Raw genomic sequence first — 16,382 nt, 5'->3', positions numbered from 1 at the left:
TGCGTTTATGGAATGAGCTGCCAGAGCAAGTGGTGGAGGACTGGAATAATTCCAACATTTAAAAGACATCTGGATGGATATATGAATGGGAAGGGTTTAGAGGGACATGGGTCAAATGCTGGCAAATGGGACTAGATTATTTTAGGATATTTGGTCAGCATGGATGAGTTGGATTGCAGGATCTATTTCCATGCTGTACATCTCTGTGACTCTTGCCTAATACTGTCAAAGTTGGCCTTACTCCAATTTAGAACTTTAATTTTTTGGTCAATTCTGTCCTTTTCCATGAACTACTTTAAAACTAATATATCTATGATCACTGGCTCCAAAGTGCTCCTCCAGTGACACTTCAAGCACTTGCCCTGCCTTATCTCCCAAGAGAAGGTTGAGTTTTGCGCTTCTCTGGCAGGTATATCCACCGACTGAATAAGAAAGCTTTTTTGTTTCCACTTGTAGAGTCATAGACATGTAATGTGACAGTTCCAGTAAATGTTTGGAGTGCCATCCCACCGATAAGTCTGGTAAACCTTTGCTACACTCCCTCCGCAGCTTGAACAATTCTCCTTCAGATAAGGAGACCAAAACTGCACCAATACTTCAGGTGTGATCTCACCAACCTCTTTTCCAATTAACACAAGACATCCCTCTTCCTGTACTTGAATCCTCTTGCTATGAAGGCAAACATACCACTTGCCGCCTTCACCAACTGCTGCACCTTCAGTTGATGTGCAAGGACACCCAGGTCTCGTTTCACTTCCTCCTTTCTCAATCTGTGTCCATTCAGATAATCTGCCTGTCTGTTTTTGCAGCCAAAGTGGATAACCTCTCCTTCATCCACATGGTACTTCCCATGTATAGGTGCCTCTCATACTCCATAGAATTGAATTAGTTAGGAAATTGGCTTAGTGATGGGAGCAATAATGAGCTAACTAGTGTACTGGACAAGGTTGAGATTCGTGGTATTCGGAAAGGTGAAAATGCTGTTTTCTTTATATCTGAATGACTTCATCTATTCAACATCCTGGTCGTATCACTCCTGGAGTTCTACTTGCATTTCTGGGAACCACATCTCTGGAAGGATATTTTAATCTCAAATGGAGTGAAGCATACATTCTCCAGAATAAGACCTGGACATCATATATACTTAATGTACAAAGAAATTTTTAAACAAATGTGTACCTGTGTTAACTAAAATGAATAATGTAGATCAAGTTCTGAAGATGGGTCACCAGACCTGAAATATTAATTCTGCTTTTTCTCCACAAACGGAGCCAGACCTATGGAGTTTTATCCAGCAATTTGTGTTTTTGTTTCTGTAGATAAAGACTATTTCCGTTGGTTGGCTACTTTGGGACAGTGGATATGTAGTCACAGATTGGAGCTAGGTTTACAACAGTGACATGAAAAAGTGCTTGAACATAAAAAGTGCAGTAGAAATTTATATAGCCTTTTCTGAAAAATGAAGTTAACGCAAGATTTGTTATTACTCTGAACTTTCAGATGATAGACTGTTGTTTTCCAAAGAGATTAAAGGATATGTACCAGAAGTATATGCAGTTAAATTGCACTCAGAAGTTAATTGGATGGTAGAACATGGTCTAAGAGCTGGTTGACATCCTTCTGTGGGAATGCAGCCTCATATTCTGAGACTTGGTGCTTTAGACTTTGATTAACCTGGATTTAATTCCATTGCTCCATTCACAGGAACTGAGTGATGAGGTCAGCAGGAAAAAGGGAGAGCTGGACAATCTGCAGGTTCAGGCCACGACTGTTATCCTCAGTACATCTCCTCTAGGTGCTGAGCACATCACCAAAGACCTGGAGACGCTGAGAGCAAACTGGAATAATCTGAAGCTGAGCTGCCAGCAAGATCAGGTGCCACTGGAGATTGGATTTCATTCTGTGCTGGAATCCAAGTCAAGGGCTGAGCAGCTGGAGAGAGAAGTTGCCGAGTTAGCGGACTGGCTGCAGAGCTTAGATTTGCAGCCTCCAGATGATGACACGATGGAAACTGCGTGGTGCAAATGTCTTGTAAGTTGGAAATTAAATTGTAGAAAGTATAAAATATGACCAGAAGGAATCCATTCAGTTTATAGCTAAGCTAATCTAACTCACATACTCTCCCATAAAGTAATTTTATCTTCTCTTCAGGTATTTATCAATTCATTTTGAAAGTTATATTTGAGTTTGCTTCCACTGTAGTGAATTCCAGACCTTAAGTATGTGCTGTGCCTCCTCGTTGCCTTTCTCCTGAAATAGGATCTTTACCTCCAGACTCCTGCATTTGAAATATGAGCTCTGTCTCTCTCGTCACCATTGCTCCCAGATCTGTCAATTTTTTTCAACATTTCCTGTTCATATTTTGGATGTTAAAGATTTGCAGCACTAGGTTCTGTATTAATTTCCAAGATCTTGCTCCAGCTAGTGTACTAGTTTGAAATAGGATCACTTGCTAACTCCTTATGTTGCACCTGAAGCTTAAACAAAAAATGACATGTTTCTGTACATGTAAGGTACAGAAACAAAATGTCTTATTTACAAAGAACAAAGAAAATGTACAGCCCAGGAACAGGCCCTTTGGACCTCCAAGCCTGAGCTGATCCAAATGTACTGTCTAAACCTGTCGCCCAATTCCGAAGCATTTGGAGTTGGTGCTTTAAAAAAAAGGTGCTGACAGCTCAGCACTGCAGGGTATAAAGTGGATAGGAATGCATGAAGGGTGGGTGGGATTGCTGTACCAATTAATATAGAAACATAGAAAATAGCTGCAGGAATAGGCCATTTGGCCCTTCGAGCCTGCACCACCATTCAATATGATCATGGCTGATCATGCAATCTCAGTATTCCATTCCTGCCCCCATCCGTACCCCTTGATCCCTTTAGCTGCAAGGGTCATGTTCAGCTCCCTCTTAATATATTTAATGAACTGGCCCCAACAGCTTCCAGCGGAAGGGAATTCCAAAGGTTCACAACTCTGAGTGAAGAAATTCTTCCTCGTCTCAGTCCTGAATGGCTTATTTCTTATTCTTAGACTGTGACCCCTTGTTCTTAGACATCCCCAACATCGGGAACATGCTCCCTGCATCTAGCTTGTCCAATCTCATCAGGTTTTTATATGTTTCTATAACCCCCCGCCCCCCATTCTTGTAAATGCCAGTGAGTACAAGCCCAGCCCAGTCAATCCAGTCTTTCCCCATCTGTCAGTCCTGCTATCTGGGAATCAGTCTGGTGAACCTTCGCTGGATTCCCTCAGTAGCAAGGATGTCCTTCCTCAGACTTGGAGACCAAAACTGCACACAATCCTGAAGGTGTGGCCTCACCAAGGCCCTGTATAACTGCAGCAAGACATCCTTACTCCGATACACTCCTCCTCTTGCTATGAAGGAGAACATGCCATTAGCTGTCATCACTGCCTGCAGCACCTGCGTGCCATCCTTCATCAACTGTTCCACCATGACACCCAGGTCTCGCTGCAACTCACCTTTTCCTAAACTGCCATCATTCAGATAATAATCTGCCTTCCTGTTTAGTGACCAAAGTGGATAACCATACATATGCCAGTCTGTGTCAGTCACCCTGCAGCTTCTTAGCATTCTCTTTATAGCATGGCACAGCATGAGCAAAATGAAAATTAGGGTCAAAACAGAATGAATGTAGATTGAGGCAGAAGCTAAGGGGATAAAAACATAAATCTGTAGAGAGCATGAAGTGGAAGAAAAGTGTAGCAAGAAAGAAGCAGCCAGCTGTATACAATGAATGAAGACTAGATATAGACTAATGATCATGGGAGCTATCAGCTGCTGACAAACATGCAGAAAGAGTAAGTGAACATTTTCCTGAACTTGCTTAACCGGCTTCTTATTCAATTTATAAGAAGCCAAGAAGGGAAAAAAACACTCTTGGATCAAAGAATGGAAAATGGTCAGGGAAGTAAAAAAGCAGACAGCTTTGAGGAGTATCCATTCAGGAATGATTATATCATACAGTTTTAAGATAATGGGTGGCAGCAAAATGGTGATGTTAATCAACTAGAAATCCCAGAGCCTGGTCAAATGCTCCCATGCAATGATCTCACTTCAATAATTGTTCGTGTAAATTAATAGATTTGGAATGAAATGTTCAGTCTGATGAATAATGATGAAATCAGATTATGATAAATTTCAATGTGATTCATTAATGTCCTATAGAATTTCCATTTTTGTGTTCATGGAGTGTGGTGTCACGAGCTAGACAAGCATTTATTTTCCAATCATAATTAACCTGTGAAGGAGTGGGCAATTGGCTACTACAGCAGTCAGTGAGTGTGTGGATACCCATAGGTGCTGTTCAGGAGACAATTTCAGGATTTTGACCAAGTGCAGGAATGGTGATATAGTTTCAAACGGGATGGTTTGTGGTGTAAGAGGTCAACTTACAGGGGATGCTGTTCCCATGCAGTTGCTGTCCTTGTTCTTGTAGGTGTTAGAAGTTGTAGGTTTAGAAGGTGCTGTTGAAAGAACCTGGCTAAGTTACTTGCATGTATCTAGTAGATGGTGCACATCACTGTGTTGTTATGAAGGGAATGAATGTTCAAGGTTAACGTGGCCGATGGGATACTAGTCAAGCAGGCTTTTTTGTCCTGGATGATATCATGACTTTTGAGTCACTCAGGTAATTGCAAAGTGTTCTATCATGCTCCTGACTTGTACATTGTAGATGGTGGACAGGCTTTGGGAAGTCAGGATGTGAGTAACATGCTGCAGCATTCCCAACCTCTGATCTGCTCTTGTAACCATCGTATTTATGTGGCTGGTCCAGTTCAGTTTTTATTTAGTGTTAACTGCTAGTATAGTGGGGGACTCGGCGATGGCAATGCCATTGAATATAAAGGAAGGATGATTGGATTCTTTCTTGTAAGAAATGATTGTAGCCTGGAATTTGTGTGGTGCGCATGTTACTTGCTACTTGGACATTGTTCAGGTCTTGCTGCATTTCAACGTGGACTGCTTCAGGATCTGATGAATTACAAATGGTGCTGAACATTGTGCAGTCATCAGGAAAGATCTGTCAGATTTTGGACCGTGAGACATAAGTGTAGAAGTGGACTCTGCCCTTCAATGAGATTGTAGCTGATCTGAGAAACCTCAACTCCACTTTGCTACCTTCTGATATTATGGCTTCTGGTCCCAGACTCTCCCACAAGGAGAAAGAACCTTTTGTATTTACCCTGTCAAATCACCTATGAATCTTGTCAATAAGGTCACCTCTCATTATTCTAAGTTCCACCAGTTCAGTCAACTTTACCTCTACTGGTAAAGACAGTCTCTCCATCTCTGGGATCAGCCTAATGACTCTCTTGGACTCTTCCAAAGTCAATATGTCATTTCATAAATAAGGGTTCTAAGTTTTTGAGCTACAAATCTTCTCAAAAGTGGCATAGAAAAGGGACCCCAAATCTGTTCACAGTATTTCAGCTGTGGTCTGACTAGTGCCTTGTACAGTTTTAGCAAAACTTCCCTATTCCAATCTCTTTGAAATAAGGTCAACATTCCATTTGTCTTCTCTATTAACTGTTAAGCTAGGATGTTACATTTTGTAATTTGTGGGTGAGAGCTTCCATATCTCTGTGTTCTATCTTCCTTTAGTCTTTCTCCATGTAACTTAGATTCAATTGCTCTATTCAGCAAGCCAAAATGTATAACCTCTCATTGTCTCACCTTATATTCCATCTGCCAAGATTTTTTTGCCAACTTTTGATCTTAACCTATCCATATTCCTCTGCAGACTCTTTGTGTCACCCTCATCACTTGCCTTTCCATCTATTTTGGTTGCATCTGCAAACTGAGCAAAATACACTCTTTTTCCTCATTCATGTCATTAATAGATATTGTCAATAATGGTGGCCCCAGCACTGATGCCTGTGGCACAATATTAGTTACAGGTTGCCATCCTGAAAATACCCCCCCCCCCACCCCCCTGCTTTACGCTCACACACACACGCACCACCTTCCCAACTTTGCCTTCCATTTGTTAGCTAATCTCTATCCATGCAAATGCTATCTTTAACAGCTTGGGCTCATATCACAATCGATATCCTTGACCAGCCTAAATAGATACAGTGACTACAAGATTAGGTCAGAGACTAGGAATTTTAGGGCAAGTAATTAGAATCCTGCTCCCCAAAGCCTGTCCTCCATCTACAAAGCACAAGCCAGGAGTGTGATGGAGTAGTCCAAACCTGTCTAAATGAATGCAGCTCCCACATTACTCACGAAGCTTGGCACCATCCACGATAAAGCAGCCAACTTGATTTGTACCATATCCATCACTTTCAACATTCACTCCCTTCACCACCCCCGCACAGTAGCTACAATGTGGTACCATTTACAAGCTGCACTGTAGTACCTCACTGAGGCTTCTTAGTCAGCACCTTCCAAATTCACAAACTCTACCACCTAGAAAGAGAAAGGCATCAAATGCCATGGTTATACCATAACCTGCAAGGTGTCCCAAGTCACACACCATCTTGATTTTAAACTGTATCACCATTCCATGACTGCCACTGGGTCAATTCCTAGAGCTCCCTTCCAAATGGTATTGTAGGTGTACTCAAAGGACTGCAAGTCCTCACCACCACCTTCAGGAGAAGTAGCAATATGTAATAACCGTGATCACAACCCTGGCAACACTTTTGAACAAATTTTAAGCACTGCCTTGATGTAGCAGAATCCTCCAGAAGGCCATGTTGAGACAAATGCTTTCTTGGTTTTCATATAACAATAGTCTAAATGACTTGAACTTGGGTGGAGAGCACAATTTAGCCACTTATACTTGAGACAAACCTTTTTCAACCTAAAGTTTTCTCAGTTAAAAATTATTGCAGCCAAGGACTGAATTGAGACCAGCTTTACAATCAATCTTTTCAAACAAAATGCCAGAAAGGGCAGAAAGATGAGAGTAAAATACTGTACTGATCATCAGATTAGAGTCTTGACACTATTAAGGTTTAAGGTGTAATTGTTATTGGAATTTGCAGCCAAGTGAAATAATGATTTGAACAGCACCAATCTTCAGAAGGCAAAAGAACTAGAAGAGAATGATATCGCCTGAAGGAATTTGTTCTTAAGGTTCAGAACAATTTGCTAGAGACCATCAGAACCTTTTAAAGACAATTGAACATTAAGGCTAATTTGCAGGATAATGGGCCAAAAGCTTAAACATGCTGCACCCTCCTGAAGTCTGCTTGCCAAACCTTCATCTCTCACTGTGATTTTGCAGATTTGTTTCCTGTTAGCGAGTTTTGAGAAAATTTGTAGCTCAGGTTGAGGCTCTGGATGTAAGTTTGCTTCCTGACCTGGAAGGTTCGTTTTCAGATGTTTCATCACCACACGAGATAACATCAGTGAGCCTCCAGTGAAGCACTGGTGTTAGTGACCTGCTTTGTATTTATGTGTTTATGTTTCCTTGTGTTGGTAACATCATTTCCTGTGGTGATGTCATTTCCTGTTCTTTCTCTCAGACCGTGGTAAATGGGGTCTAAGTTAGTTGTATTTGTCGATAGAGTTCTGGTTGGAATGCCATGCTTCTAGGAATTCTTGTGCATGTCTCTGTTTGGTTTGTCCGAGGATGGGATGTGTTCTCCCAGTTGAAGTGGTGTCCTTCCTCATCCGTATGTAGGGATATTAGTGAGAGAGGGTCATGTCTTTTTATAGCTAGTTGATGTTCATTTATCCTGGTGGCTATGGAAGACATGTTGGAACTATACCAACAAACACATCGACTTTGACCCCCACTTACCACCCTCTGAGAAAAAGAACAAGAAATGATATCACCACGGCGAATGACATTACCAACACAAGGAAACCTAAACACATAAATAGAAAGTCGGTCATGAACATTAGTGCTTCACTGGAAACGAATCTTCCAGCTCAGTGAGCAAACTTACATCCAGATTTGTTCCCTATGCTGAAGTCCACATCAGTAAAATGCCACTGAAGCTTGGTCTGCACCACCTCATGTTTTGTGCAATCTCAGCAAGATTTTCTTTCACCTTGCTCTTTGTTTTCTTTATGTCCCAGCTCACCAGGTCTTCAATTTTAGCAGAAGAGCCAAGAATGGAAGAGCTTCAGCTTAAATTGAAAGAATTTTGCAGATCCTCTCAGAATGAAGAAGAGCTTTCTAACAAAGTCCTGAGTGTAATTCGAGAGTATAAAAGGTAACAGCACATTTTTATTCCAAATGAAAGGTTGGTGTGCAGAACATTTGGAAGCACTGGCAGATCAGACAAAGTCAGCATGGATTTACAAATTTCCTGGAATTTTTCAAGGATGTAATGAGTAGAGTTGATGGGGCAAGCCAGTGAATGTGGTTTACTTGGACTTTCAGAAGGCTTTCAGTAGAGTCATAGAGATGTACAGCATGAAAACAGACCCTTCGGTCCAACCCGTCCATGCCGACCAGATATCCTAACCAAATCTAGTCCCACCTGCCAGCACCCGGCTCATATCCCTCCAAACCTTCCTATTCATATACCCATCCAAATGCCTCTTAAATGTTGCAATTGTACCAGTCTCCACCACATCCTTTGGCAACTCATTCCATACACGTACCACCCTCTGCGTGGAAAAAGTTGCCCCTTAAGTCTCTTTTATATCTTTCCCCTCTCACCCTTAACCTATGCCCTCTAGTTGTTTACTCCCTGACCCCAGGGAAAAGTCTTTGTCTATTTATCCTATCCATGCCCCTCATAATTTTGTAAACCTCTGAGGTCACCCCTTAGCCTCCGACACTCCAGGGAAAACAGCCCCAGCCTGTTGAGCCCCTCCCTATAGCTCAAATCGTCCAACCCTGGCAATATCCTTGTAAATCTTTTCTGAGCCCTTTCAAGTTTCACAACATCTTTCCGATAGGAAGGAGACCAGAATTACGCACAATATTCCAACAGTGACCTAACCAATTTCCTGTACAGCCGCAACATGACCTCCCAACTCCTGTACTCAATACTGGATTAGTGGTGCTGGAAGAGCACAGCAGTTCAGGCAGCATCCAACGAGCAGCGAAATTGACGTTTCGGGCAAAAGCCCTTCATCAGGAATTATTCCTGATGAAGGGCTTTTGCCCGAAACGTCGAGTTCGCTGCTCGTTGGATGCTGCCTGAACTGCTGTGCTCTTCCAGCACCACTAATCCAGTATTTGGTTTTCAGCATCTGCAGTCATTGTTTTTATCCTGTACTCAATACTCTGACCAATAAAGGAAAGCATATCAAATGCCTTCTTCACTATCCTATCTACCTGCGACTCCACTTTCAAGTAAGGTCCCACATAAGTGATTGTGTAAAATTAAAGTGCATGAGATTGGGGGTGGTGGATAGAGAACTGGTTGGCATGCAGGAAAAGAAAGAATGGGATTTTGTGAGCTTTTTTAACCAAGTGGCAGACAGTAACTAGTTGGGTAGAGCAGGGATCAGTGCTTGGACCCCAGCTATTTACAAGATGAACTGGGTAGGAGGGCAAGCTGTGCGGAGGATACAGAGATGTTTCAGTGTGATTTGGACAGGCTGACTGAGGGACCAAATGCATGGATAAATATGAGATTATTTACTTGGGGAGCAAAAATAGGAAGACAGATTATTATCTGAAATGTGTTAGAATCATTGAATCCCTAAGTTCAGAAACAGGCCATTTGGCCTTTCGAGTCTGCACCAACCCCCCGAAGCGCCTTTGACTCTATCCCTGTAACCCTGCGTTTTCAGTGGCTAACCCAACTAGCCTGCACAGCCCTGGACACTATGGGCAATTTAGCATGGCCAGTTCATCAAACCTACATATTTTTGGAGTGTGGGAGGAACTGGAACACCTGGAGGAAACCTGCACAGATATTGGGCGAAAGTGCAAACTCCACATAGACAGTTGCCTGAGGCAGTTGGCACTGCCTCAAACCCTAGTGCTTGGCACTGTGAGGCAGCAGTGCTAACCACTGAGTAACTCTGCCACCTTGGGAAAGGTGAAGGTACAAAGAGACCTGAGTGTCCATGTCCACGGGTCGTGAAGGTGATGATGAGGTCAAGTGGCATATCAGCCTTAATAGTGAGAGGATTCCAGTACAGGAGCAGGGATGACTTGCTTCAATTGTTCAGAAGAGCATGAAAGATAAGGTAATATTGGGGATCCAATTGTTAAAGGATGCAGGAGCAGAGGAACATATGTACAAAGGTGCACAGGCCATTGAAGATGGTGAGACAGATGAATCGAGCAGTTTATAAGCACACAGTATTCTGAACTATATTATTAGGGTCATAGATTACAAGTGTAGATGCAAAAAGATTTGTTCCCCCAAGTGAGAGTGTACCAGACCAGAGGGTATGGATATCATAGGTTTAAGATAGAGGTGAAGAGGAAATATTTCTATGCGGGCAGTGAATCTGTAGAATTTGTTACCATAGGGGTTGGGTCATGGAGTACATTCAAAACAGAGACAGATATTTTTAATGCTGTATGGCGCTCTCTCAGTCTCTTTTTCTCTGACTGTAATCAGGAGAGGAATTAATGGTTATGGGGAAAAGTAGAGTTGAGGATGATCAGATCAGCTGTGATACATTGACTGGTGGTACAGACTTGATGGGCTGAATGGCTACCTGCTCCAATGTCTTATGGTCGTCTTTTTCAATAAAGGATGTTCATAAAAGATTAAGGGAAGCAGGCAAGAAAACAGAATTTAAGGCCATGATGAGATCAGCCATGATTGTGTTAAATGGCAGAGCAGACTTGGACTGAATCCTCTGTTGAGGAAAAAAAATTACATGCCAGAGGTATGCTGGTGGAAGGTGGCATTATTTGAACAGATACAGTGAAGGGCACAAAGAAACTGGGGCAATGGATTAAATCCTTGCAGATGTGAGGAAGTGCAGTCGAGATGGGAGTTGGTGGGTTTGAAATGGGTAATGGTCGACAACCTATCCTCAGAAATGGAAACAATTAAGTTGAGGAAGAGTTAGAGATGGACCAGGTGAAATTAAGGATGGAAAGTGGAGACAAAACTGATCATTTTTTCCAATTCCAGACAAGAGCAGGCAGTGGCATCTAAAACTTTGGAAAAAGTGTTATTTGCATACCCATAGCCACACCTTTGACTTGATAAAGTGAAATAAGTTAATGGAACATAGAAACAGGAGAAATATGTAGAAATGCTTCCTAACAACTCTCCTGAGTGGTCTGGCCTAAATTTAAACAATGTGCCCAGTTTAGAATCCTCAACCAGTGGAAGTAATTTATCTTTATTAATCCTGCTTTTTTTCTATTATCTTGAACATTTCAACTAACATAGCCCTTGATCTCCTAAATTCTAGTGAAAAACAGGGATAACCTAACCTAACCTAACCCCTGAAGTCTGGGTATCATTCTTGTACACCTACCTTGCATTCCATCCAAGGCCAATTTCTCTCGCCTAAGGTGTTATCCTGATCTATTCACAGTACTCCCAAGTGAGTTCTAACCAGGATTTTATATAATTGTAGCCTAACTTCTGTGCCCTTACGCCCAAATTGTTCAAAGTAGTAATGAGTTTAGCCAAGCACAGGAGAGCAGTGGTGGGTAGGGACTAATCAGGCCTCTTTTCAAGGAAGAAGCAGAGAGTCTTCTGACCATCTTGATGGAGGATAGTGGTATGGAGGGGTGACTTATCTATGGTGAAGAGGTGGTGACTACTCCCAGAAAATTGGAAATTGTGGAACCAATAGAAGGCATCAGATGATGCTTGATAGTTTTCAACTTGCAACACAGGACTGTCAACTGAATTCACAACGAATAGTCTGTCACTGAAGTTCCTTGACATTACTACAGTTCCTTAAGCGTCCCAATCTTGTGTGACACACATCACTTAAAGAATCCTACTGTTTCATTTCATGTTCATTATCAGATTTTGAATCACGTCTGAGGAATCTTTTAGCTATTCCTCGGACATTTTTGGAAATCTTTCATCTACAGTTGCTGTCCAATCTTGTTTTCTGTGACATATAGATTTATTAAAAGCACATTCATCCTCACCCTTGCTGTCTGTAACTCTTCTACTGTATTAGAGCCTGTATCCAATATCTGGCTGGTCACAGTGTTATACAGCACGCAAACGGACCCTTCGGTCCAACTTGTCCATGCCAACCAGATATCCTAAACTAGTTTAGTCCCATTTGCCAGCATTTGGCCTAAATCCGTCTAAACTTTTCCTAATCTTGTATCCATCTAGGTGCCTTTTTAAATGTACCAGGCTCCACCACTTCCCAGGCAACTCATTCCTCTGCATAAAAAAGTTGACCCTCGGGTCCTTGTTAAATCTTTTCCCCTCTCATCTTAAACCTATGGTCTCTAGTTTTCGACTCCCCTAACCTGGGGCAAAAGGCCTTACCCATGCCCCTCATGATTTTATAAATCTCTATAAGGTCACCCTTCAGCCTCCGACACTCCAGGGGAAAGTAGCCCCAGCCTACTCAAACTCTCCTTTTAGCCCAAGTCCAGATAATATCCTCATAAATCTTTTCTGAACCCTCTCCACTTTAATAATATCCCTCCTCTAATAGGGAGACCAGAACTGTGCAGAGTATTCCAGATGTGACCTTACCAAAGTCGTAGAGCCATAGAGATGTACGGCATGGAATCTTCAGTCCAACTCATCCATGCCGACCAGACACCCTAAATTAATCTAGTCCCACTTTTTTTTAGCACTTGACCCATATCCCTCTAAACTCTTCCTATTCATACACCCATCCAGGTGTGTTTTAAATATTGTAATTGTACCAGCCTCCTCCACTTCCTCTGGCAACTCATTCCATGCACGCATCACTCTTCCGTGAAGCAGTTACCCCCTTAAGTCCCTTTTCGATCTTTTCCCCTCACCTTAAACCCATGCTCTCTAGTTCTGGACTCCCCCACCCCAAGGAAAAGATCTTGGCCATTTACTTTATCTGTGCCCCTCATGATTTTATCAACTTCTATATGGTTACCCCTCAGTATCCAATGCCCCAGGGAAAACAGCCCCAGCCTATTCGGCCTCTCCCTTTAGCTCAAATCCTCCTTCCCTGGCAATGTCCTTGCAAAGCTTTTCTGAACCCTTTCAAGTTTCACAATATCCTTCCTATAGGAGGAAGACCAGAATTGCACACACTGTCCTGTACTGTGGCATTATAACATCTCGGGACCTACGCTCAAAGGTATGAACAATGAAGGCAAGTGCTCCAAACGCCATCATAACCACCCTGTCTACCTGTGGTGCAATTTTCAAAGAACTATGTACCTAAACCCCGAGGTGTCTCTGTTTGTCAGTACAACCCAGGGCCCTGCCGTTAACTGTACAATTTCTGCCCTTATTTGCTTTACCAACATGTAATATCTCATTCATCCAAATTAAACTCCGTCTGCCACTCCTTGGCCCATTGATCCAACTGCTCAAACTCCCTTTGTAATAAAGAGCAATGCAGCACAGGAACAGGCCCTTCGGCCCCCCAAGCTTGTGCAATCTTAGAACAATACAGCACAGAACAGGTCCTTCGGTCCTCGATGTTGTGCTGACCTGTGAACTCATCTAAGTCCGTCACCGTACACTATCCCATCATTATCCATATGCTTATCCAAGGACTGTTTATATGCCCCGAATGTGGCTGCGTTAACTACGTTGGAGGGCAGGGCATTCCATGCCTTTACCACTCTGAGTAAAGAACCTGCTTTTGACATCTGTCTTAAATCTATCACTTCTCAATTTGCAGCTATGACTTTCATATAAGGAGACATGATCATCTAAGGACAAAGACTCTCTCAGTCCTCCCTATCTAAACCTCTGATCATCTTGTATGTCTATCAAGTATTCTGCCTTCCTGTTATTCTTCACATTTATCTGCAATGAACTCCATTTGCCACATTTCAGCCCAATTCTGCAGTTTATCAAGTCTCCCTACAACATTCTCCTCTACAATATTTTCCTTTTCCTGAGTGAAAACAGATGAGAGATATTCGTTTAGCACCCCTCCGATCTCCACAGGGTCCACACACAACTTCCCACTTCTGTTTTTGATAGGCCCTATTCCTACCCGAGTCAACTTTTTATTCCTCAAGTACCTAATGAAAGCTTTAGACTTCTCCTTTATTCTACCTGCGAAAGACTGCTTATGTCCACTCCTTGCTTTTCTTAACTCTCTCTTTAAATCCTTCCTAGCTACTCTGTAACTTTCCATCACTGCATCTGAACCAACTTGTCTCAACATCACATAAGCCTCCCTCTTTCCCTTCACAAGAGGTGCAATTTTTTTTAGTAAACCACAGTTTCCCTATAATAATATTTCCTCCCTGCCTGACAGAGACATACCTATGAAGGACACACAATATCTGTTCCATAAACCAGTTCCACATTTCGATTGTCCTCATCCCCTGCATTTTGCTGCCCCATTCTATGCTTTCTAAGTCTTGCATTGCATTATAATTGCCCTTCCCCATCTATAACACTTGCTCTGTGGCCTGTACCTATTCCTTTCCATCGCTAAACTAAATGTAGCTGAATTATGGTCACTCTGTCCAAGGTGCTCACCTATCACTAAATCAAACACCTGGTCTGGTTTGTTACCAAGCACGAGATCCAATGCAACCTCCCCTCTTGTCAGCCCTTCAACATACTGTGTCAAACCGTCCTGCACACATTGGACAAAAACTGATCAATTCGACGTACTAGAGTTAGTGTTCCCAGTCAATGTTGGGGAAGTTAAAGTCTCCCATAATGACTACCCTGTTCCTTTCACCCTGCCCAGAAGCGATTTGCTAATCCTCTCCTCCATATCCCTGGAACTTTGCGGAGGCCTATAAAAACTCTCAGCAGTGTGACCTCCTATCCTATTTCTAACCTCGGCCCACACTACCTCAGTAGATGAGTCCTCGTCAAAAGATCTTTCCAGCTGAAAATGTGTTGCTGGAAAAGCGCAGCAGGTCAGGCAGCATCCAAGGAACAGGAGAATCGATGTTTCGGGCATAAGCCCTTCTTCAGGAAAGTGTGTCCAGCAGGCTAAGATGAAAGGTAGGGAGGAGGGACTTGGGGGAAGGGGCGTTGGAAATGCAATAGGTGGAAGGAGGTCAAGGTGAGGGTGATAGGCTGGAGTGGGGTGGGAGTGGAGAGGTCAGGAAGAAGATTGCAGGTTAGGAAGGTGGTGCTGAGTTTGAGGGATTTGACTGAGACAAGGTGGGGGGAGGGGAAATGAGGAAACTGGAGAAATCTGAGTTCATCCCTTGTGGTTGGAGGGTTCCTAGGCGGAAGATGAGGCGCTCTTCCTCCAACCGTCGTGTTGCTATGGTCTGGCGATGGAGGAGTCCAAGGACCTGCATGTCCTTGGTGGAGTAGGAGGGGGAGTTGAAGTGTTGGGCTGCGGGGTGGTTAGGTTGGTTGGTCCGGGTGTCCCAGAGGTGTTCTCTGAAACGTTCCGCAAGTAGGCGGCCTGTCTCCCCAATATAGAGGAGGCCACATCGGGTGCAGCGGATGCAATAGATGATGTGTGTGGAGGTGCAGGTGAATTTGTGGCGGATATGGAAGTGTGCCTTGGGGCCTTGAAGGGAAGTAAGGAGGGAGGTGTGGGTGCAAGTTTTGCATTTCTTGCGGTTGCAGGGGAAGGTGCCAGGAGTGGAGGTTGGGTTGGTGGGGGGTGTGGACCTGACGAGGGAGTCACGGAGGGAGTGGTCTTTTCGGAACACTGATAGGGGAGGGAAGGGAAACATATCCCTGGTGGTGGGGATGGCGGAAATGACAGCGGATGATACGCTGTACATGGAGGTTGGTGGGGTGGTAGGTGAGGACCTGTGGGGTTCTGTCCTGGTGGCGGTTGGAGGGGCGGGGCTCAAGGGCGGAGGAGCGGGAAGTGGAAGAGATGCGGTGGAGGGCATCGTTGACCACGTCTGGGGGGGAAATTGCCGTCCTTGAAGAAGGAGGTAATTGTACGGTTTTGGAAACTGGTCCTCCTGGGAGCAGATGCGGCGGAGACGAAGGAATTGGGAATATGGGATGGCGTTTTTACAGGGGGCAGGGTGGGAGGAGGTGTAGTCGAGGTAGCTACCTCCTCCCACCCTGCCCCCTGTAAAAACGCCATCCCATATTCCCAATTCCTTCGTCTCCGCCGCATTTGCTCCCAGGAGGACCAGTTCCAAAACTGTACAACCCAGATGGCCTCCTTCAAGGACTGCAATTTCCCCCCAGATGTGGTTGACGATGCCCTCCAGTCCTCTGGCACCTCACCTGTGGCTGCAGATGATAGAACTATCTCTGCTTTGGGAACCATACGTTCCCATAATGTCCTGGAATCATAGAATCCCCACAGTATGGAAGCGGGTCGTTTGGCCCATTGAATCCACAATGAACATTCCCACCATGTCCCTGTAACTCTGCG

The 16,382-nt window shown here is 43.6% G+C and overlaps 1 protein-coding gene across 7 annotated transcripts in view; it reads left to right on the top strand.

The window, feature by feature from the left end:
• The window catches only part of syne3 (spectrin repeat containing, nuclear envelope family member 3), a 107,381-nt gene that overhangs the window by 22,686 nt on the left and 68,313 nt on the right, over positions 1-16,382 (top strand). For all 7 annotated transcript variants that reach the window (XM_072567949.1, XM_072567948.1, XM_072567947.1 and 4 more), the window contains 2 exons: positions 1,705-2,031; positions 8,058-8,194. In XM_072567949.1, the coding sequence (XP_072424050.1) occupies positions 1,705-2,031; positions 8,058-8,194 (464 nt within the window). The remainder of the gene's footprint in view (positions 1-1,704; positions 2,032-8,057; positions 8,195-16,382) is intronic.

Source organism: Chiloscyllium punctatum, chromosome 4, assembly GCF_047496795.1.
Source record: "Chiloscyllium punctatum isolate Juve2018m chromosome 4, sChiPun1.3, whole genome shotgun sequence".
Lineage (NCBI taxonomy): Eukaryota > Metazoa > Chordata > Chondrichthyes > Orectolobiformes > Hemiscylliidae > Chiloscyllium > Chiloscyllium punctatum.
This window is presented reverse-complemented; position numbering and strand designations above follow the sequence as displayed.